At 45.7% G+C, this 24,268-nt stretch overlaps 1 protein-coding gene across 1 annotated transcript in view; it reads right to left on the bottom strand.

Moving 5' to 3' along the window:
* DPH5 (diphthamide biosynthesis 5) overlaps window positions 1–24,268 on the bottom strand; it is a 428,050-nt gene that overhangs the window by 85,661 nt on the left and 318,121 nt on the right. Inside the window, exon 5 of the mRNA XM_086936341.1 lies at window positions 18,995–19,034. Coding sequence (XP_086792467.1) covers window positions 18,995–19,034 — 40 coding nt within the window. The remainder of the gene's footprint in view (window positions 1–18,994; window positions 19,035–24,268) is intronic.

Below are 24,268 nucleotides of genomic sequence, written 5' to 3'. Positions count from 1 at the left end.
CAAGGGACGGGGGGGGGGGGATCATGTTTCCATTAGGCCATTTTTCACAGGCTATTCGTGGTGCTGCTCCTGGCGCTGTGCTCCAGCCACCAGAAGGGTTTGAAACCTGAGACGACAGTACCGGAATTATTCCGAGAGCTAGGAAATTATGGCAGATGGGCGGGACACACCATTAACTGGCACAAGTCAATGCTCTATGACCCAGGGGGAGTGGGAGGATGGATAGGGCTGCCTGGCCAGCTATTGACTACCACTGAAGGCTTTAAATACCTTGGGATATACATTACATTAGACAAGAATCTATCGTTCCGAAAGAACCTGGAATGGATAATCTTGGGCGCGGTGGTGGACATGGACCGTTGGAGGCAGCTCCCGCTCACACTCCTGGGTCGAGCCGTGATGTACAAGATGATCATACTACCAAAATTTCTTTACGCACTGCAAAACGAATACTATCCACTTCCAGCCTCGGTACTTACCAAAATTCACTCTGACCTGAGGTCCTTTCTGTGGTTGGGTAAACAACCTAGAGTGGCGCTGACTACACTCCAAAGGCATCAATATAGTGGGGGGATTTCACTACCTAATCTAGAAGCATACTATTGGGCAGAACACATGACGCCGATTAATGACTGGTTACATGCCCCGGCGGACCACCCGACTTATGCCCTGGAAAGGCTGAAGTTGTCATCCCAAAATCTATTGTACTATATATACGGAGGTTCTAGACGGGCACCGCTGTTGCCCGCTACCCTCCTCACGTTTAACTCCTGGATCAAGGCAACGAGACGCATGGGTTGGGACAGGAAGCCAACTCGGCAGACGCCACTGTGGCACTGCCAGTGGCTGACAGAACTCCGCAAGCTGCGTGGTTTCCGGGGCTGGGACGACATCGGCATCTCCACAATAGGGGATGTCATTGCCAAAGGGGAGTTGAAATCATTCCAAACACTCAAGACTGAATTTGGGCTACACCATTCGCAACTCTTCAAATACACTCAACTACGACATGCGTGGTGAGCACAGAAAATCCCACTTAATGATATCCCAGAATACGCACCTTTGGAGGGACGGCTCCTTGAGGAGAGGATCCCGGGAAAAGCGGGCTCCCTAACCTACAAGACCCTGACTAACAACATGCTGGGGGACCTAATAAAGTTACGACACATATGGGAAGGGGAGTTGGGAGTAATGGAGGACCTAGATTGGGAGATTGTGCTCATGCATCCCCGGGAAGTAGCAATCAAATCCAGACTACGCCTCATTCAATTCAAAGTGCTTCACAGAACATATTATGACAGACTAAGACTTCATAGAATGGGAAAGGTAGACGACGCACATTGCCTTAGGGGATGCCAACAGGAGGGTGATTTTCTCCACACTATATGGTCATGCGACAAGATTCAGACGTATTGTAAGCACCTCTTTACAGAACTGGGGGAGATCTTGGGGATACCGCTTCAGTGTGAACCTAAACTGGCACTGTTGGGTATGACCAACGAAGTAGATTTGCCACGCCCACTTCTTATCTTCTTAGTGCTGGCACTAGTGGTGGCTAAAAGAGATATTGAAAAATATTGGGGGGCACCGGAACCGCCGGGACTAGAGGAGTGGAGTAGAGGGCTAGACCTGTACATGGCAGCCGAGAAAGTGACATATAAAGCAAGGGGGTGCCCGAAAAAATTTAGACAAATGGCGACAATACCATGGGTTGGATGGGGGGTTGTGAAAGGGGTGGTTTCTGCGGAAATGAGCGACATTATGACAAGCTCTGTTTTGGACGTGCAGTGGGCAGGGAGGGAAAAGGGTGTGTTTATGCTGCTGAAAATCGACTGCTTTGTTTGTTCATATTACATGGGAGTGTTGGGGGGGGGTGGGAAGAGTTTATATAAGGGGGGGGGGAAACTGTAAAAGCAGATACCCTACGTGATGATTAGAGGCATTCAATCACAATGATGACATTCGCCGCCCGGCCTTCGGGATGTGGGCTAAATGGCAGTGTGAAACCCTTTTGATTGTATTCAGTATTGCAATGATAACCAGCTGGACTACTGATTGAATGCCGCAACTCTTTTTTGTGTCTCTGCAATACAAAATTTAAAATAAATAAATAAATAATCCCACCCATATTGGCTTATTGTTGAGGAGTGGGAATCATTCGTTTTGAATGCCTAATTGAACTAGAAACTCTGCACAGGTCATAATCAATATGTTAAATGTCTCAACAGGCTACCTGTTTGCTAATAGCAAGTTGAGTTAGTCAGTAGCTCTATTTGCTCTGATTGTGCAAGTACTCACATTACAACACAGAGCCTCTTAGCTCATCTGTGCAGCAGTGGGCTTTATTTTAAAAAGAATAGGCAGATACTGGCAGTTATCACTCAAGTCCATGTTAGCAGAAGCTTACATTCAGCAAGACTCAATCAGTGTTCCTCGCTCACAGCAAATGTCCAAATATCAGACGTTCAAATAAAAAATCGCAGGAGTATAAATAAGACAGAATACAATTCTTCACAAACATGTGGCTATTGTTTGGGCTGGAGCAAGTAGTTATGATTATTTACAACAAAAGATTCCAAGACACGTGCATAAGTCGTAGAGGTGTTCTTACTTTCTTCACGTGTTAGTTAAACTTGGTGCAGTTGCCAATATTATTATCTTCTTCTGGTTCACAGAGGGTGTGTTCAGGCTTCTCAGTATTCCCTCACAACGATTGCTGTTATTTCTACATGGCTGATTAAAGTTTACCAATCCAAGATTATTCCATGTGAATTTCCAGGTTGAATCATATATAAAAAAAAGTCTGTTCTTTGTTGCATTCATCACCCACTTGATTTCATTTTTAGCCCTGATGTTTGCCTATTTTTCAGCAGTTAGTTCCCTGTTGGACTCCAGGAATCCCGAATCCTTTAGCTGGCTCTTTACTCTGCGGGGGCTTGGAAGGGTCTGGTGCCTTGCACAACTCTCCAATGTTTTTCTTCCACTTCAATCAAGAGTGCTAGGATTGCCCTCGAAGTTTTTTCTGTCTTTGGCTTTTACCTCCTTTGGAAACAATACTAGAAGGCAATGGTCACCTTTCAAGTACCAGAACTGTGCAGAGTAGCCCCTGGGGTACTGGAAAGGGATGACCATTCCTCAGCTAATTAAAGCAAATCTAGCACACCACCGCCCAGATACCTATAGTTGATTGTAAGCTCCAGCAGGGCTTACATTCACAGGATACCATCAGCAATAGATATCGAAAAGGTCTTTGAACCTCTACAATGGGAGTTTCTTTACGTGGTGTTGGCCGGCATAAGTCTTGGCAGTGGCTTTGTTAAATGGATAAGACTATTGTATGCTAACCCACACCCTGCATCAAGACAGGCAGCATCATATCCACACAGATTTCCTGTAGGCAGGGATATGCGACGGCTGCCCATTATCACTGGTATTATTTGCTATGGCGTTACAGCTGCTGACTATCAAGAATTAGTGGTCAGTGAGTGCCCTCTGAACTTATTATATATGTACGATGTGTTGTTATACCTACAAGGTGAAGAAAAAGCCTTGAAGGGGCCTTTGATGCTCTAAAACAAATCAACACATTATGCAGATTAAGGGTGAATTGAGATAAGTTATATGCTTATCCTATAAGGACCCCTAAAGTAGTTTGCAAGCCCTTGGAGATAGGGAACGCCACTTGATGGGACCCACAAACCACCATATATTTGGGAGTACACATTATCGATTGGATGACCGATTGCTGCATGGCAACATAATTGCTACCCTTTCACCCTTATGACAAACTATGGGGTTTCTGCATACTCTTCCACTGTTGGTAATGGGAAGGATTGCTCTCTCAAAAATGTTTTTTCCCCAAGGCTGAAATATATCTTCACTACTATCCCAATAAAGAAACCTGGGAGGCTCTCAGGGAGAGTTCAGTTAATTTGGGGTGCACAGCAGTAAAGAATAGCATTTGCAACGCTAAGGTTTCCCTCTCTGAAGGGGAGACTGGCAGTCCCGGATCTAGAACTTTATTACTTGGCAGAGCAATTAAAGTGGACTGCTAGATGGCATGCCTTTCGCTGGGGAGCCTGGAACAGGGAGGATTTAGAGCAGGGGTCCCCAAACCGGTCCTGGAGGGCCGGATCCATGCAAGATTTTTAAAATAACTACATGTATCTCAATGGGGATATCCGAAAAATCTGTCATGGATCCGGCCCTCCAGGACCGGTTTGGAGACCCCTGATTTAGAGGTTGCTGCAAAAGAAGCAAATACGATTGCCCTCACTCATGGGCTTCCCCAGACCTCACTGTTAGCTGTGCTGCACTCAGGAAACTGAAGCGGCCTTCATGAATGGGTAGACATGGCCTTAACACGGAAAGGGGAGCCGCAAAGAATGGCACAAAAGTGGAGTTCAGGGACTTGATTGAGAGTTACCAGTCCTGCACCTCCTGCTACATGGGGTGCTGGTAGCTTCAATGCAAGAATGGTGGGGACATGGCATGCTAGAACCACCACAGCATGATTGCCTCAAGTATTATTTCATGATTAGTGGAAGACAGCGACTGACTTTGCGCAATCAGCGGCCCATAGAGCAGCGATCAAACGGCAAACTAAATGGCTTACATGATCGTTGGGCTGAAGACATAAGCATACCCCTCAGTAACAGCAACTGGAAGAGCATATTGAGGCACACCCCTAGTACATCTAGGAATGTTACATTCAAACTAATTCAATATTATTTTCTACACCGAATATACATAGTCCGGGCGGCTTTCAATCTGGGACTATTTCCAAAGATGTTGTTACATCCAAATTGGTAGATTTAGCCTTGCTACTGGCTCGGCGCCAACTGGCGATGAGGTTCAAGGCCTCCGACGGACGTAAATTATGAAGCAGGAACAAGAGAGTCCATAAATGTACAAGTTGTGAGGGAGCGTTGTTGAAACGCACAACAGACAAAGGGCTCAGAAACCAAGATTGGACGATGGCCTGTGAAACGATAATACACTCCGCCACACAATGGATACAACTGGGCGAATTCTACACCACTTGGATGATGATGATTCTGAATAAAGCTAGACACCATGGGCTTTAGCAATCTTACCAAACATACCTGCATAATGGGACCCTCACTTGTGTGTACATTGAGCATTTCAAGTTACTTTGTGGCAAAATTCACTACCATGTAAAGACACTTCAGACTGACAACAGCTCACTCCTACCACCAACTCTTCAGCAGCGTTTTTATGGCATCACTGTTCATTAATCAATATAACATATTTCTATAACAGAATTGTACTTTCACCAATTACATATGCTGTAACGGCGGCATGAACCTTGGGATTTATTGTTTAGCAAAGTGGATGGCTACAGACGCCAAGTGTGAACAAGCATTTGCAATGCAATAGGTCTCGCATTAGGAACGTTTGAGCTATTGGTACTGTAAATGACAATTTTTTTTTTATGTGTTGGTTTTGAAAATAGCGAAATTAATAGCTTTGTCATTTACAATGCCAATAGTTTTAACTTTCGCATATGTGACACCTATAGCATTTGTAATGCAATATGTGTTGTATTTACGTGACCTAGATGTATTGATATTACAAATAAAAATGGCTTTTAATTTTTTTAAGAATTAATACTGAAATAAAAGTTATTGTAATTTATAATGGCAATAGCTTTTGTAAATATTTAAAGATTATGTTCATTGTATTTTATTGTGACGGAAATCCAAGAACAGAAGTGAAATATTAACATCTTTTTGTGACATTTGTAATAAAGCTTGAAACATTGAGAGAACATTTTTGAACCAGTTGTTGTTGAATGGTTGCACATATTGATGCAGTGGTGGCGCTGAGTGATGTTGTGGTGGTGACGAGTGATGCTGTGGCCTTCAGTGATGCTGTGGTAGCGCATAGTGATGTTGTGGTGTCCCTGAGTGATGCTGTGGTGGTGCTGAGTGATGCTGCAGTGATGCGATAGCTAGATAGAGTGAGTGCGATAGATAGAGTAAGTGCGATAGATAGATAGAGGGAGGGCGATAGATAGAGGGAGGGCGATAGATAGATAGAGGGAGGGCGATAGATAGAGGGAGGGCAATAGATAGATAGATAGAGTGAGGGCGATAGAAAGATAGACAGATAGATAAAGTGTATTTATGTTGCATTGAGTAGAGTGTAAGTATGAGGTGTGCAATTATGTTGCATATAATTATGTGGCACTGAGTGGTATTTGGAGTGTATGTTCCATTGCAGAGTGTGTGAGGGTGCAGAGTGTGTGAGGGTGCAGAGTGTGTGAGGGTGCAGAGTGTGTGAGGGTGCAGAGTGTGTGAGGGTGCAGAGGGTGCAGTGTGTGTGCAGGTGCAGTGTGTGTGCAGGTGCAGTGTGTGTGCAGGTGCAGTGTGTGTGCAGGTGCAGTGTGTGTGAGGGTGCGGTGTGTGTGAGGGTGCGGTGTGTGAGGGTGCGGTGTGTGAGTGTGCGGTGTGTTAGGGTGCGGTGTGTGAGGGTGCGGGGTGAGGGGTGTGAGGGTGCGGCGTGTGAGGGTGCGGCGTGTGAGGGTGCGGCGTGTGAGGGTGCAGCGTGTGAGGGTGCAGCGTGTGAGGGTGCAGCATGTGAGGGTGCAGTGTGTGAGGGTGCAGTGTGTGTGTGTGTGAGGGTGCAGTGTGTGTGCGGGTGCAGTGTATGTGCGGGTGCAGTGTGTGTGCAGGTGCAGTGTGTGTGTGCGGGTGCAGTGTGTGTGTGCGGGTGCAGTGTGTGTGTGCGGGTGCGGTGTGTGAGGGTGCGGTGTGTGAGGGTGCGGGGTGTGAGGGTGTGGGGTGTGAGGGTGTGGGTTGTGAGGGGGTAGTGTGTGTGAGGGTGCAGTGTGTGTGAGGGTGCAGTGTGTGTGTATGGGTGCGGTGTGTGAGGGTGCGGTGTGTGTGTGTGGGTGCGGTGTGTGTGGGTGCGGTGTGTGGGTGTGGTGTGTGTGAGGGTGCGGTGTGTGTGGGGGGTGGTGTGTGAGGGTGCGGTGTGTGAGGGTGCGATGTGTGAGGGTGCGGTGTGTGAGGGTGGGGTGTGTGAGGGTGCAGTGTGTATGAGGGTGCGGTGTGTGAGGGTGTGGTGTGAGGGTGCAGTGTGTGTGAGGGTGCAGTGTGTGTGTGAGGGTGCAGTGTGGCTACAGACATGATCTATCAGCCATAAACAGGACCAGACAGCTGTGCTCAGATCTTAAAGGGAGCAAACTTTCCAATGAAGGAAGAAAATAACAAATAAGCTGTGTGTGAGGGTGCAAAGTGTGTGAGGGTGCAGTGTGTGTGAGGGTGCAGTGTGTGTGAGGGTGCAGAGTGTGTGAAGGTGCGGAGTGTGTGAGGGTGCAGAGTGTGTGTGTGTGGGTGCAGTGTGTGTGGGTGCGGTGTGTGTGTGTGCGTGTGTGTGCGTGTGTGTGTGGTGTGTGTGTGTGGGTGCGGTGTGTTGTGTGTGAGTGTGCAGTGTGTGAGGGTTCAGTGTGTGTGAGGGTGCGGTGTGTGAGGGTGCGGTATGTGAGGCTGCGGTGTGTGAAGGTGCAGTGTGTGTGTGAGGGTGCAGTGTGTGCGTGAGGGAACAGTGTGTGCGAGGGTGCGGTGTGTGAGGGTGCAGTGTCTGTGAGGGTGCAGTGTGTGTGAGGGTGCAGTGTGTGTAAGGTTACGGTGTGTGAGTGTGCGGTGTGTGAGGGTGCGGTGTGTGTGAGGGTGCAGTGTGGCTACAGACATGCCATCCCTAGAAACTATTTTGGGAGCACAAGTTTCATTTTAGCGTAATTCGAGGAAAATGCGAAACCCACTTCTGAATAATCACACGGAAACTGGTGAGTGCTACTTAAGAAAGGGTTTCTCAATATCATGCCCACTGCAGCTGCTCTTTCTGCGCGCCGGACCACGAGCACTATCAAATAATGATAAAGAATCGGACCTGCTCTGAATATATGACGTGCTGCGCTAGGCACACTCGCTACCAGCAAGAGTGAAACAGTGAGAGGTATACACACATCTGCAAAACAAAGAGTCTGTCCAAGACCTGCGAAAGGCAACGTTGACAATTAACGAGGTAAAATAATGCAGCCATAAGCAGAGGGGAGGGAGGCCCCCAGCAGCTCCCCTCGCTGGCTGCTGAATCCGCGGCTTTTGGGTATCAAGCACCGATCCCATAATTCAATCAGAGGCCTCTACGTGCAGGCAGCCTTAATGTGCACAGACACCACACCTGTGTCAGAGGCAGGCTCGCGCCTTTCATCACAGCCTCCCAGTTAGCCTCTGCTGCCTGCGGGCGCTGCCTGCTGCTGAACACCAGTCCGGGTGCCTGGCGCGGGACCCCGGTCATGTGAGCACTAGACCTTTCCGCGCTAACTTTGTTACAGGCAGGTTCATATGCATGCGCGTCTGCAGAGAAACACAGGGAAACGCCTGGCATGAGAGCAGGCTGCCGCAAAGTCAGAAGGGATCTCATGAGGCTCGCGCCTTTCATCACAGCCTCCCAGTTAGCCTCTGCTGCCTGCGGGCGCTGCCTGCTGCTGCACACCAGTCCGGGTGCCTGGCGCGGGACCCCGGTCATGTGAGCACTAGACCTTTCCGCGCTAACTTTGTTACAGGCAGGCTCATATGCATGCGCGTCTGCAGAGAAACACAGGGAAACGCCTGGCATGAGAGCAGGCTGCCGCAAAGTCAGAAGGGATCTCATGAGGCTCGCGCCTTTCATCAAAGCCTCCCAGTTAGCCTCTGCTGCCTGCGGGCGCTGCCTGCTGCTGCACACCAGTCCGGGTGCCTGGCGCGGGACCCCGGTCATGTGAGCACTAGACCTTTCCGCGCTAACTTTGTTACAGGCAGGTTCATATGCATGCGCGTCTGCAGAGAAACACAGGGAAACGCCTGGCATGAGAGCAGGCTGCCGCAAAGTCAGAAGGGATCTGATGAGGCTCGCGCCTTATTGCAGCCTCCCAGTTAGCCTCTGCTGCCTGCGGGCGCTGCCTGCTGCTGCACACCAGTCCGGGTACTGGCGCCGGACCCCGGTCATGTGAGCACTAGACCTTTCCGCGCTAACTTTGTTACAGGCAGGTTCATATGCATGCGCGTCTGCAGAGAAACACAGGGAAACGCCTGGCATGAGAGCAGGCTGCCGCAAAGTCAGAAGGGATCTCATGAGTGCCAGTGTCAAGCCCGCGTTGCATCCTCAAATTAAAGGTCCGCAATGAGAAAACAAGCAAACTCACCGCCACAGCCCGGCTTTAACAGGAAGCCAGGCAACCTTTGTTGGGACGGGGGCGGGGCCGGACAAAAACAGGAAGCAGGCGCTCCTGTGCCCGCCGGAGGATTTCCGTGTTAGCTAGTGGGCTCCCGTGCTCGTGGAGAGCCCCGCGGCCCCCGCCTGTTAACCGGAATGACCCGCTGGCTGCCGAGGGACACGCAAGAAGAACCTGGTGAGTGGGGTGTGAGAGGGATGTGTGCGCGCGCGTGTGTCTCTGGTGAGGTAGGGGGGGGGGAAAGCGTGTATGTATGCAGTGTGTGTGTGCGCGCGTGTGTGTATGCGCGGGGGGGATTGTCTGTGCGTGTACTCTCGTGTGTGGGCGGCGGCGGCGGCGGGGGGGGGGCTGGGGAGGTGTAGTGTGTGTCTGTATGTGTGCGCTCGTGTCTGCCTGCGTGTGCATGTGTTGTGAACAGCCTGCTCTCTGTGTGTGTGTGTAGGTGCGGCGGCGACGGGCGGGGGGGGGAGGGAGGGAGGAGGTGTGGCTGTGATCTATTTATTTCGTGTTCGTGAGAATGCCCATTGTTAAACGGTCAGTGAAAACAAATACGCTCTGCTCTAAGACAGGAAATGAAAGTCAAGGCAGAAAGAAACATGATATTCTATTTATTTCATTAAAACATCAAGCACAGTAGTGTCACCTTCGATGCCTCTGCAATCCCCCGTGCATCGCACACTTTTAAATGCCGCATTTCTATTTATTTCGTGTTCAAAGAATGCCCATAGTAAAAGCGAACAGTGGAAACAAACACGCTCTGGTCTAAGACAGGAAACGAAAGTGAAGGCAAGCTCACATAAAGAAAGAAACATTGTGAAAGAAACTGAAGGAAAAAGCGCGTGCACGCAGCTGAATCCAGCCGAGAAAAAGCTCGTGACAGTTTCTTGTCCTTCATTCCCCCGTGTCAGCTAGCTATAAGTCTCCAACCTGGACGCATCCTTCGGATGCGATTTCCAGGCGAGACCTAAAAAGGGAGAAGATGAACAAGTGTATGTAATCCTGAAGTTGTTGGAGGAATATAATGTCACTTCTAGATAAGTACTAGTCACAACATAAAGACCAAAAACTGATAAAATATATATATTTTTTAATTGGGTAACGCAAATTACGCAAAATGTTGAGCATTAAGTTACAGTGAAATTGTGCACAATTTTTATGCTGAGAGGACCCGTTTAGGCAGAACATGTTTTACGGGAATTTTGTGGAATTTGTGGAATTTGTGGGGGTATTTATAAAGCGCAGCGTTCGCTCCGGAAGGAGCATGTTGGCGCTGAATTTCCGGTTAGAGGATCGTAAACACATCACAGTAGCTGTGGGAGTTAGATGGCTGCCTTGGTGTAGTCATCCGGAAGGTTAAAAATCCAAGTTTTTAGCATTTTTCTGAAGGGCTTTTCTTGAGTTTGACGTCTCAGATTTTTGGGCATGAGGTTCCAGGCTTTTGTGGCCAGGAAGCTTAGGGTTTTTCCACCTTTAGTCTTCAAATTGAACCTGACTGGGAGGATGAGGTTGTCATGGGAGGAGCGGAGGGATCTACTCGGGTTGTAGTGGGGGAAGCGTCTGGTAAAGTATTTAGGGCCGGATTTTTTGAAAGCCCGAAAGGCGACAATCAGCATCTTAAAAAATATTCTTTTGTGGAGTGGGAGCCAGTGCAGGGATCTTAGAGCTGCGGATATTGATGATTTTCTGGGCAGCTTTAGGACCAGTCGGGCAGCGGTGTGAAGTACACTTTGGAGCTTGGTCAGTGTGGACTGTTTTGCACCAGCAAGGAGGCCGTTACAGTAGTCCAAGCGTGAAATTATTAGGGCCACTGTTACTGTTTTCCTGGAATCTAGCGGTAGGAAGTCGAAGAATTTTTTTAGAGATTTTATAATTCCGAAGCATCGGCCCGCTACGGTCCTGACGTGTTGGTCGAAGGATAAGTCTGAGTCGAATAGGACGCCAAGATTCCTTGCAGTTGTTACGGTCTGGGGGGGGCAGCTGAGTTTTCCGGCCACCAGAGGGCTGGGCAGAAGATGGTGTTTCTTCCAATGGGGAGGATCTCCGTTTTGCTGGAGTTGCATTTGAGATGGTTAGTCTCCATTCATTGGAAGACCGCCGTCAGACAATTTTTGAGGTTAAGCTCTGCCTTGGTCGAGTTTTCCTCTAGGGGTACGACGAGTTGCGTGTCATCGGCATACGATGTTACAGGTATGCCGAATGACTCAATCAGGGAGAAAAGTGGGATAAGGTAAATGTTAAAAAGGAGGGGGCTCAAAATGGAGCCCTGGGGTACACCGGAGGAAACCCTCTTCTCTTTGGAGTGGAAAGGGCCAAGAGTGACAGTTTGGGACCTGTCGGATAAAAATGATTTTATCCAGGATAGAGCCACTTCTGAAATCCCTATGTCCGTCAGTCTACTGATCAGGATGGAGTGGGAGATAGTATCGAACGCCGCAGTGAGGTCGAGAAGACTGAGGATGGCATTCTTCCTCTGGTCTTGCAGCATCTTTATTGAGTCGGAAAGTTCGATCAGTGCTGTTTCGGTCGAATGATTGGGGCGAAAACCAGATTGTTGCGGATGGAGTACAATGTGAGCTTCCAGATATCGTTTGAGTTCTCTGTAAACCATTTGTTCGGTGATTTTTCCCAAAGCTGGGAGGAGCGAGATCGGACGAAGATTGGTGAGGTCTGACGGGGATTTGTTGGCTTTTTTCATGAGGGGTTTGACTATTCCCTGTTTCCACAGGCGGGGGACAGATTCAGTGCGAAGCGATGAGTTAACGATATCGTTAATGATTGGGTTCACCACGTCGATGAATTGGTGGAGTATTTTGGGGGGGCAGGGGTCAGATGGAGAACCAGATTTACACGCCAGGATGACTTCTCTGGTTTGATCTAAGGTGACCGGAGCGAAGTTCTTAAGGCTACCAGCTGGAGATTCTATCTGAGGCGGATTGCGTGCGCCTTGAGTTGTTTGTGGAGGGGGGAAATGTTTTTGAATGGCGCCAATTTTTCCCTCAAAGTAGTCAGCTATTTTGTTGCAAAGATCTTGGGATGGGGAGATTTTGGGTTGTAGCGCTTTGGGCTGGGTGAACGATTTCACTATCGAGAACAGAGTTTTTTGTTTCTGATTAGACTCCTTAATAGCGTTGACATAGAAGTTTTTTTTGGCAGATTTAATGTTGGAAAGGTAATTTTTCCTTAGTTGGATGTATGAGAGACGGTCGGCAATGTCGTATGTACTACGCCATTTATGTTCGGCTTTTCTGCACAATAGATGAGATGTGGCTAGGTCGGGGGTGAACCAGGGGGCATTGGTTTTGGGATTTTTATCTGTTTTGCGGGGGCGATTGGTAGGGTTCCGCGTTCTGATTTCTTGGGAGATCCAGTTGTGGAAAAGATTTGCGTCGTGTTCGACGTCTCCGGTAAGAGTGGGGGCCTGAGATTAGAGGATAGGATTAAGTGCAAGAATTTCTTGAACCTTTTTCCAGTTGACGGGGTTGTCACAATGTGGGTTGGTTTTGCTGGAGGTTTGTGGGCGTACGTTTTTGATGTGGAACAGGATCAGGCTAGGATCTGTCCAAATTTGAGGGACAGGGGGTAGGGTAGTTAGAGGGGGAAAGTTGGTGCAAACACCGTCGAGTGTATGTCCTAGTGAATGAGTGGGCAGTATGACACTTTGCTGAAGGTTGAATATTTCTAAGGTCTGTAGAAAGTTGTTGGTCTGTGGGTCGGATTTGGACTCCAGATGAAAGTTAAAATCCCCGAGAAGGGTGAAATGTGGGTATCTAAGTAGAAGATGTCCCAGAGAGTCGCTCAATGTGTCTAGGAACTTGGAGGCATTACCGGGTGGGCGATAGATCAGGCCACCTGAGAAGGACAAGGATTTGTTGAGTTTGATTGAGAAACCGAGGCCTTCAGTGTCTTTTAAGGGGTCTAAGTTAAAAGTGTGACAGGTGAAGCAATTTTTCAGTATTACTGCAACTCCTCTGCCTCTCCCTTTCTGTCTGTCTTGTCTGAAAATGGAAAAACTCTGGGCCAAGTCCGGATTGCTGTCTTCCGTTAGCCAGGTTTCCGTTATCAGGAGGCAGTCGAGATCTGAATCGAGGATGAGGTCTCATATGTCTTGGCTATGCTTACACATAGAGCGGGCATTTATCAGCCCACCTTTAAAGGGCAGCTGCCTCGCCTTGGGGAGGGATATGGGGGTGAGCGAATGGGCTGGAGTTTTGATGGAGGACCAACGGCAAAGTTTACAGCTGAACGAGCCGGTAAGGTTCGACATGTCAAGTTTGCAGGAGCAATTGTTCATACCACGTAGTAGGAGAAGGTCGCTAGGAAGGTACCTGATGTGGGTGGTGGTTTGGGCAGAGGTTCCTGCGCCTGTCGCGGTCTTGGCGCGGACGGGCGCAGACGGGCTTGCCTTAGGCGCACAAACGGCACTCCCGCTGCGCTCGTCCGCTGCGCTTCCTGTGCATGCACATTTCTAGCTGAGGGGGGCGTGGCCTAAAGTGGGCGTGGTCAGCGCGCACGCCTGGGCTGATGGCGGCCGCTCAAGAGGGAAGAAGGTGCGACAGCGTTCAGATCGGCTGTGCGCTGGAAGCATATTTTACTGATTAGCAGAGCAGTTTTAAAAAGTACAAAAGTAAGTGACACCACACAAGTTTTAAAATCAATGAAAATGCAGATTAACTCGTACCACCAGCTTCCGGCTTCCGCCTCAGGACTGGGTCAGGAAATTGTGTAAGACGCTAGTTTTCAGCGTAGATATAGGCGGGTTGGGGGGCGTGGCCTAAAGTGGGCGTGGAAGACATTTTTGAGCAATAAATATGGTAGGAGAGGCATTTTCTCAACGAACCAGTACTTTGGACAGTATATTAAGTGGCCATTGAATGCGAGTTATGTGCTTGTATTCAATTTCATTCAAGTAATCCTCAAGTGGATTTTGTGTAATTTAGACATCATTTCACATAATCTCTCGACATTTTGAGAACTTTTAGATAAAGAAATACACCATTTCACAAGCACTTACCTATAATCTAGAATGCCTTTCCTTTAGTTAAATGAGCAAAGGCAACTTTTTAATAACATTATTAGTCTAGGACTATGTTATATTAAATCCAACCTTCCCTGATTAGCCTACCTTTTGCTATGCAATTCATCATAGGCTTGGGGATCTGTTAAGGGAACTAACCCACCAATGGGACCTATTTTGTATCCAATAGGGTATACTATGGGGTTGAGCCTACTGAGAACACAGTAGTGCACTTTATTTCTAATATATATTAAGTTGTAGTTTTTTGTAGCCCTCCACTTGTCATATTTGGTTGTCCTCGTGGCGCTTTTGGTCAGTTAGTCCTGTAGGTCAATTTGTGGTTGTAGATCTAGTCAATAGTCGGCTTGATGACTGGAAGTCCACAGTCCAACACCTGGGATCGTAGAATATGCTAAAGGAATTGTAATGAGTGCATGGCACAGACTGATTTCGCTCTAAACTGATGAGTCACAGTTCACCTACTAGAACAATAGCTGGGGCCTGGGTACTTAAGACAAACAGTGGGGGCAATCTAACCAGAAACTTATGTTTCAGAGCACTGTTTGGAGCTCAATTGCACATCAACAAAGACTCCGAGTCACAAGATAATGTTATATTATGTTATGTTATAGGCAGTGATAAAACGCAAAATGATGGCCCCCCCTGCAGAACGTGGTGAGGGGCCCAAATTCTCCATGTCTCACAGTTAGTTATTGGTCTTGGGCTAAATAGGGGCCCCCTAAAGCCCTGGACCCCTGATGTGTTGGAGGCCCCTGTGCACTACAGGGACTTTCATTACGCCCATGGTTAGACATACTTATGTAGCCTTCATTCTGCCACTGGTATGTACTGTTGCAGTAGTATCAAGGGGTCTCCACCCTTCTTACCATAATTTAGACTGGTTTCTGGTTGGGTTTATGAGCTGTAATGACAGTTGTTTTTTGTGTGGGTACTTTGTAATAGGATTTCTTTAATAATTTATAGGTCAGAAGATTACGGTGTTTAATGCAAAAGAAAGATATCAGTTAAAGGTTATCGAAAAAACAAAAAACTATCTGTTCTGGTCCAACTCTGAGGCAAGTTACTGACCGCCCAATATCTCATAGGGAAATGCAAAGATCTTACCTCTTTTTTTCACCCAATTTGTATAGTGACCTAAATACATAACACAATAATCCATGCTATGTTTTATATCTCTAACGTATATGCCTATCGAACATCAATTCGGTTACACAACAGGCGGGGGGCATAGTGTGAGAATCCTTACTAGCTCGATGCTTTCAATGTAGCACACCTTGCTGATATTTAGTGACAGAAAAATTTGGACCAAGTGTTATTATTTTAAACATCTGCCAATTAGATCACTGTGCTACCTAAAAAACTTCCAAATGCTGAAAACTATAAAGTGGACCATTGCACTTTGTTATATGACGGAACCACACATGCCCTTACCATGCATGCCTTTACAACAAGGGCAATACATGAACGTGTCATTATATGTTCCTTTAGCACGCAAGTCGTTACAACGACTTGCCTTAGGGAAGCGCTGGATTTTGGAATAGTATAATTTATTATTCCACCTTCAGTCTGTGTAATAGTGAGGAAGGTGTTGGACTTAAAATCCAAAGGCAGTCCAACAATACGTTCCCTAAAGCAAGTCATTGTAACAACTTGCATGCTAAAGGAACGCATGGTAACAACGTGTTTGTTGCAGTGGCCGCGTTGTAAAGGCACTTCAAGGTAAAGGATGTTTCCCATTGTACTGACAAATGATAGTAACAAACACTTGCTAACAGTGTAACAAATAAAGTGAGAATTAAGCTAATATTTAAATATGTTGTATTATGTACCTGTCTCAGTTGGACAAAATATGTCTTTCTAGCAGATGGCCGGGACTTGATTCAGAAATCCTGGAAAAAAAACTCAGTCCTTTTGTCGGATACTTTGAACTAGGACGAAAAACCACGCAAAGCTGACATGCCTTTAGGTAACCACAATACTGTCAAACAACGACAGTTTAAAGAGTCGCTTTCTGTTCCGTAGCATCTTACTAAGTGATTGGTGAGCCCAAGCTAAATCTAAAACAGTGGGCCGAAAATCCTTTGATAAATACGAACCTAGTTTATCGTAACATGACACAGATTTAGCTCCGTGGCGAAATTATTCTCAAACATGGTATTTAACTAAAAACGGAGTACAATCACAGGGGCCAACATATACACTAAAACTGCGTTTGGAGCAGAGACTGAAGTACATAGGTAAAACCTCATTGTGGTAACAAAGTCCCTTCATGGTTATACTGCTATAAACAATGCACCTTTCTTCATGGTGAAAAACAAACAAGCACAATTAAATTGCATAATGGTGACGTTAAAACAAGTTTTGATGCTAACTGTACTAAATGCTTGGATGTTGAATCTGTGAGTAGGCAATACTCTAAATTCATACAGTTTGCCATATTATACTATAACTGATCTGTTCCAACCAGGCATTTAAGTTTTCTCCATGTTAATGTGTACAGAGTCCTTCACCTTTCACAAGCAAGGCGCCGTTGCACTTATTCTGAGTCGTGGAACACTAACTTTGTGAGTATACTATATCATTTGATATTTGATACAATATATTTTTCACTTAAAGTGAATTAGTCGAAATATGTGTGCACGTGACATTCATTAGTTGCGATGAAGAGGACTCTTAAAGGTCTCTTCCCTAGAAGTCAATATATATCCTAAATATATCCGTAGAACCCCTATTGATTAACTACATTAGATGCCCTGATTATGAGGATTACTGGCACACTCCAATATTTCAACAAATTGGGGTCAATGACAAGGCAGGTTATGTGACCCTGAGAAAGGCTGTACAGTGTTAGGCGCATAGTACGCCCTGGGCGTGCGGACGGTCTGCCCCTTAGCGAGCGCTTGGCCTACATCTCTCTGCAGGGGCAGGACTGAGTATGCCCGGCTGCCCCTCCCCCCTCCCGAGTAGGAGAGTGTGCTACAGATGCTATTCAGGCATAAATGTCCCACTTGGCCAGCCCCAGTGGATTCCTAATCCCGCGCAGGGCATTGTGTACTCAGTCCTTTACAGTGGAATCCACAGCTGTAGGTTGTAATGTCAGGGAGCTTTGCAACATGAATGTAAATGTCACCGGAATGTAATGTAGCTCAGCTCAGGCAGAATATGTCTCATAACTGCTATAGATGTGACAGACAAAAGGCATTCTCATCTCTTGACGGACCAGGTTACCTGTACGCTGCACATTTGACTTTGATAGCATTTTCCAATCAAAGATACAAATGATATGTCACATAACATTTTATATAGCAAGAGATACACCCAGAAGCAAAGGTTGCTAGGAAAACATACAATCCAGGCTCATGAGACATTTTTATGAAGATGGAAGGTCTACAATAGCCTTTACTATTGTTTGTCGTATTTATTCTTAAGGCAGCTGTGTAGGGGGAGGACACACAGACATCTGCCTTAACAGAGAAACAGTTAAAGCAATTTGGGAACATCCTCTATAAAGAACTTATGGGAATGAGCCTAGTTAGTAGTCACTGAAGAGTTCAGAATATCAGCTTTTCAGAGCAAATACATTGGGAACATAGCTATAAATGGATTTCCTTACAGAGATGCAGTGCTCGACAACATTTCAGTGCAATTGTAGATCTACAATTATACAAATATATACGTGCCATGTGCAGTGTTGTAATCATTCTCCAAACACAACAGTGGTCAGGGTGCAAGAATGTTTCAAGACATAATATATATATATATATATATATATATATATATATATATATATATATATATATATATATATATATATATATATATATATATATATATATATATATATTCGAAAGGGAAACGGTGCCTGGAAATGCCCCATTGCAGGGACTTTTCAGCAACTGACTACATTAAAATGCATAGGCAGGTGTTACATTACTAATGGTATGTGCTATTGTTCACAATACAACCATAAAACAACCTATGAACACTGCAAATGTTGTGTGGATTAACATGTTTTTACCCTGACGCTGGAGCGTGTTAGAGAATTATGTTAACACATTAAGTGTAGGAAATGTTAAGGCTTAGCAGTGTGGACATTCTTAGGTCGACACAAACCACCATGACTCCTTATAGTGTAGACATAGCAAATACCTTCCCTGAGTTCCCAGGATGGTTTAGATCTCAGTCTGGGCAGGTTAAAGAGTCCTAAACCTAGTAATTGTTTAGTTTCTTTGAACATTTCAAATGTTGACACTCAGCGAAACTTTCCTAATTTAAGAATTGCTTTTAGCACTGCAGCTTATTTTATGGTAGACATAACATTTCTAATTTGATGGCCAGAATACAATAATGCTTATGGTCTGAAGATATTTTGCTGGGACATTATTTACTACTGTGTGAATAGTCAGGACAAACATGTGACTAAAATGTCCTACAGCACTGGCCACTAACACATTTACAATCTCTCTTGTATTTTTATTGTGGGCCTTTAACTAAAAATAATCCTTAATTTATTGTGTTTTAGCACTGCAGCTCCTTTCAGTGTCGAAACAGGAATATAAGGAGGCAATCATTCCTAAATCCCAGTCATGCTGATTGCATTTTAAAATGCAAACCACACACAATAGTTTTTTAATACACTTTTGTTACATTCCCTCCACTATTTTAAGTATCCAATCACAATTATTATAGATACAAAGTAGAAAATATTGGATACTCACCTCATCAGATTTTCATATGATTGCTCCTTTACCTTGATATCTTTAGGAGAAAGTGAGACAATACCATTTGGTCTTTGATCTGAAACAGTCAACTAAAAACGACATGCAACTCTAAAGAAACAAATGCATTTCAAATTAAACAAGTTCAAGGGAAAGGAACGGCATTTGTATCATTTAATTCGACTTGACCAATTGATTCAGAACAATTCAAAGTCTACATTCCAATGGATCTGCACATTCAATGTCTATATTTTATTAGACTATTTATTTGTAACTTGCTCATTCGGGTGGAAACAGGGGCTCCAAAGTGTGGAAGGGGCAGTAGAGGGATGTTACTCAGTTTTCGTGTGTTCTCCGCATACTTGATCCATGGCTGTGGTTGGTGGCCATTGAGTACAAAACATTATCTGTTGTTTGGGGGTTCCCATATTATTTATTATTAAGTATTTTATTTGTTTTTTTGTAAAGCACTAGAAACCACTTTAAGTTACCTTCAGGACACTTTGGATCACACAGAAAGTAAAAAGCAGTCAGCTGTTTTATTACAAACCAGCGCATTGATCATGGATGTTGATACAGAGATTGTAAAGACTTGGAGAAGAGTCAATGGAGTCTCAAGTGAATAAGTAAGGAAGGGGATGCAGCAGATTTTAGTTGTCATAGGGGATGGGGCTCTGTTAAGCAGTTCTCGGAAAGATTCAAAGGTTCAATCGATCTGGATATCACAACTTTTGCCAGTAAACTGTGGGTCTTTCTTGCACAAGTGTGCTGAAGGGAGTGGGAAAGAGTTGGGTTCTGAGCACTGCCTGTATCCAATCCCGTTGATGAACATCTGGTCAGAATGATGTGCCTTTGCAAGCACTGTGCGAGAGTGGTGTTCATGTTCCTGTGGGTTAGTGTCTCCCATTGCTCATGCCAACGCCTACCTCTTCTGATATACCATTTCTGCTGTGTCCACTTGTCCTGGGTTATCTCTGTTTCTATCCGTGAAAAGGCTGGTACAAACAAGCATTTGCAATGCAATAGGTCGCGCATTAGGAAAATTTGAGCAATTGGTATTGTTAATTACACATTTTTTATTTATGTGTTGGTTTTGAAAATAGCGAAATTAATAGCTTTGTCATTTACAATGCCAATACTGTTACCTTTTGCAAATGTGACACCTATAGCATTTGTAATGCAACATGTTTTGTATTTACGTGACTTAGGTGTATTGATATTACAAATAACAATGGCTTTGAATTTTTAAAAATAATTAATACTTAAATAAAATGTATTGTTATTTATAATGGCAATAGCTAAAACTTTTGTAAATAACTTTTGTGAAGATTATGTTCAGTGTATTTTATTGTGACGAAAATCCAAGAACAGAAGTGAAATATTAACATCTTTTTGTGACATTTGTAATAAAGCTTGAAACATTTAGAGAACATATTTGGACCAGTTGTTGTTGAATGGTTGCACAGATTGATGCTGTGGTGGCGCTGAGTGATGTTGTGGTGGCGACGAGTGATGCTGAGGCGTTCAGTGATGCTGTGGTAGCGCATAGTGATGTTGTGGTGCCCCTGAGTGATGCTGTGGTGGTGCTGAGTGATAGATAGAGTGAGTGCGATAGATAGTGTGAGGGCGGATGTGGTGGTGGACGTGGTGGTGGGCATGGTGGTTGTGGACATGGTGATGGACGTGGTGGTGGAGGAGGTGGTGGTGGTGGACATGGTGGTGGTGGTGGACATGGTGATGGTGGATGTGGTGGTGGGTGTGGTGGTGGTGGACATGGTGGTGGTGGATGTGGTGGTTGTGGACATGGTGATGGACGTGATGGTGGAGGAGGTGGTGGTGGTGGTGGACATGGTGGTGGTGGTGGACATGGTGGTTGTGGATGTGGTGGTGGACATGGTGGTTGTGGATGTGGTGGTGGTAGTGGTGGTGGACATGGTGGTGGTGGACATGGTGGTGGACGTAGGGGTGGATGTGGTGGACGTGGTGGACATGGTGGTGGTGGACATGGTGGTGGTGGACATGGTGGTGGTGGATGGTGGTGGTGGATGGTGGTGGATGTGGTGGACGTGGTGGACGTGGTGGTGGTGGACGTGGTGTTGGATGTGGTGGTGGTGGACGTGGTGGACATGGTGGTGGTGGACGTGGTGGACATGGTGGTGGTGGACGTGGTGGATGTGGTGGTGGACGTGGTGGTGGTTGGTGTGGGAGAGTTAAAATCTGAAGCACTCCAGAGGCGATGAGAATCGCTTTTACAGAAATTCAATGAGACAGGTATAATCTTTCAAAGATATCCGTAGTTTATTTGTGGATTTATTTTTCCGTATTACTTCATATGAAACGTAAATGTTCAATCCTTGTAAATATAGTCCGATTAAATCATAGGGCAGTTCATCACATGTGTTGATGCTAATTACACTTTGAAACGAGCAAAAGCTCTTCATCAGGGGGGAGATTTTCTGGGAAGTAAAACAAATGAAATAAGTGTCTGAATCCAAGAAGACAGATTGCGAGCAAGACAAAAATATTCAACTGTAGCAAAATGCTAAGTCTGGGGTGAAGGAAACAAAACTACAGCAGTAAAAGACTCTAGGAGAAGGTGCAGAGTAGGGCGCCACGTGATCCGCGAAGCGTGTGGGTAAAAATACTAGATCTCAAAATACCCGAGTGAATTCACGTGTTCCGAGGCATTTATGCGCAGAAAACAGGAGAAAAAGAAATGTGCTTAGGACACACGAACGTGAGGGTTAAGAACTTGAATGCATCTGTGACACTAATCAGTGAGTGAGCTCTCAAAACAAAGAGAAGGAATCTTGCTGAAAAAAGCAAACATGTCTTTAGATGTGTGACACGGACAAAAAAAAGTGACCTATGGACGTGGAAACACGCATTATTAAAATGTAACCTAGCCTAACAAGAAACAGCGCTGCAATCAGTGCAAGTGATGCCGCACATTAAACCTGCTGGTTACCGAGTTAAATACGGGTGACCGAAAGTGATCGGTGAAAACACATTGCTCTGAACAAGTGAATATGTAAGAGTTAGCGTGGTTAAAAAGTTCAGAGAAATATGGCCGTTGGGCATACCTTAGTGCTTGAAGCTCACATTGCCGAAGCCAACCATGTCGGTGTTTAGTAAACGCCGTTGGGAGTGAAGTTAGCGGTGTGGTGACTACAAGAAGTTCTCCAAGACCCGGAATGCAGCCCCGGGGTCACAAGAAGAAGAAAACAGACAACGCACTGCCGCGAGGTCTAAGAAGAAAGTGAGAGCTGTGGGGAAACATTAAGAGCATAAACGCAGCCGTGAAATGGGAGCCACGAGCGCCGAAAAAAGATTTGACACACAAGAATGCATGTGCCACGAGCGCTGTGAGGGGGCTGGGTAAGCATGCCAGCATTCACGAGCAGATGGTCCTGTTTACCTATGGACGTGGAAACAAGCATTAGTAAAATGTAACCTAGCCTAACAAGAAACAGCACGGCAATCAGTGCAAGTGATGCCGCACATTACACCTGCTGGTTACCGAGTTAAATACGGGTGAACGAAAGTGATCGGTGAAAACACAGTGCTCTGAACAAGTGAATATGTAAGAGTTAGCGCGGTTAACAGGTTTTGAAAAGGGCCTTCCACCACGCTGCTGCATTTTTAGTATTGTTGAAACCGTTTGAGCTAGAAACAAAAAATATTGTTGTTAAAATATGCAGACGATGTTGTAAATGCGGAAAATCTATAATTATGCGAGAATCACGCGACCGCACAATGGTATAATTCCAGTAGCCTTGCTTTTAGCCTACATGTATCATTAGGGCAAGTTCAGCGGACTTAGGGACACATACTTCCCCAGAAAGATACTACAACCCGTGCTGGAAACAAAAATTTAACAGAAATATTGAAAGAATATACTATAATATTATACTACAGTATACTAATTATAATGGTATACCACATGAACAGGAGAACAGTAATGGAATTAGTAATACGAATAATGACCATAATAAAACAGTACGCAGCACAGCTCTGCGAGGCACACTAATGGCGGCACAGCGCTGTAAACATCTCAACATAGAACTCAATTGTAACTTTGAAAGTAGTTCGTATCACGATGACAGTGACAACAGGAATAACGCCAACACTCACAATAATCACATTAATAGGTATCATACAGTGTGTAGTGATGCGGTGCTTATATTCAATAACCAGTTTAGGCCGAGCCGTGGTGATATGTCATGTGCAAGGGAGTTATTGGGAGGGGGAGGGCGGGGCGGGAGTGTGTGCAGGAGGAAAGGGACAACCTGAGAGGAGAGAGGCAAGATAATGGACAGAGCCCGACTGTTGTGCCCAATAACAACACGGAACTTGAAAAACCGGTTTGTGGGAAAGGAGGAAAAGTAGAAGGTTGAAAGGGAAAGGAAAATGCACCGGGGAGGTGAAAAAAGTAACAAAAGGGAAGGAAGCAAGGAGAGCGAGAGAGTACATATAGAAGGGAAGGAAAACCTTGAAGACTTTGGATAAAAGGTGAACGACAGAGAAGGAAGGAGGTGAAGAAATGCACTGGGAGTGATGGAAATGGTGGGAGGAAGGAAGGAAACGGCGAAAGGCAGAGTCAAGCTAGGGAGGTGAGAAAAGAGAACGAGGCGATAAGACGAGTAAGAGAATCATCTAGAAATTAGGAAACAACCCAAGACAGAGAGAAGGAAGGGGGTTGAGTAGAATGGGGGAAAGGGCAAGAAGGGCTGGGGTGAAAGGCCAACGCGAGGGGAGGGAGGTAAGACATGAGTGTAGAGCGAAAGTAGGGCTCGCAGAACAGAGGGTGGTAGAAGGAAGTTTCCAGAGGAAAAGATATTAGGAATGGCAGGAGGTGAGAGAAAAGAGACCTTGGTAGAAGGAGGGAATATGGGAAAGAGGAGCTCAGTGGAAGTCGGGGAAATGAGGGTAGTTTGGGGTAGGTACAACTATGGAAAGATGAAAAAGGATGAGAGAAATGGGGGCAGGGAATGCGCATGTGAATAGAAGAAGAGTGTGTAAAAAGTTAGCAGGGTGAAGGAGTAGAGATGGGAAGAAAGAGTGATGGAAGTAAATCAGGAAATGAAGGAACCAGATACGGATTTAATATCACAATTAGATGTATGAATTGAAGCCTATAGTGCTGGTGGGGGGTGGGGTGTAGCGCCTTGATGCCTGGAAAGGGCTTGAACTATTAAAAAGTGAAGAGACAGCTTGTGAAAGGCAAGGGCGTCTGAGAGGTAGAATGCGAGAGCGCCATTGCACGAACTTCAG

Source organism: Lissotriton vulgaris, chromosome 1_1 (genome assembly GCF_964263255.1).
Source record: "Lissotriton vulgaris chromosome 1_1, aLisVul1.2, whole genome shotgun sequence".
Taxonomy (NCBI): domain Eukaryota; kingdom Metazoa; phylum Chordata; class Amphibia; order Caudata; family Salamandridae; genus Lissotriton; species Lissotriton vulgaris.
This window is presented reverse-complemented; position numbering and strand designations above follow the sequence as displayed.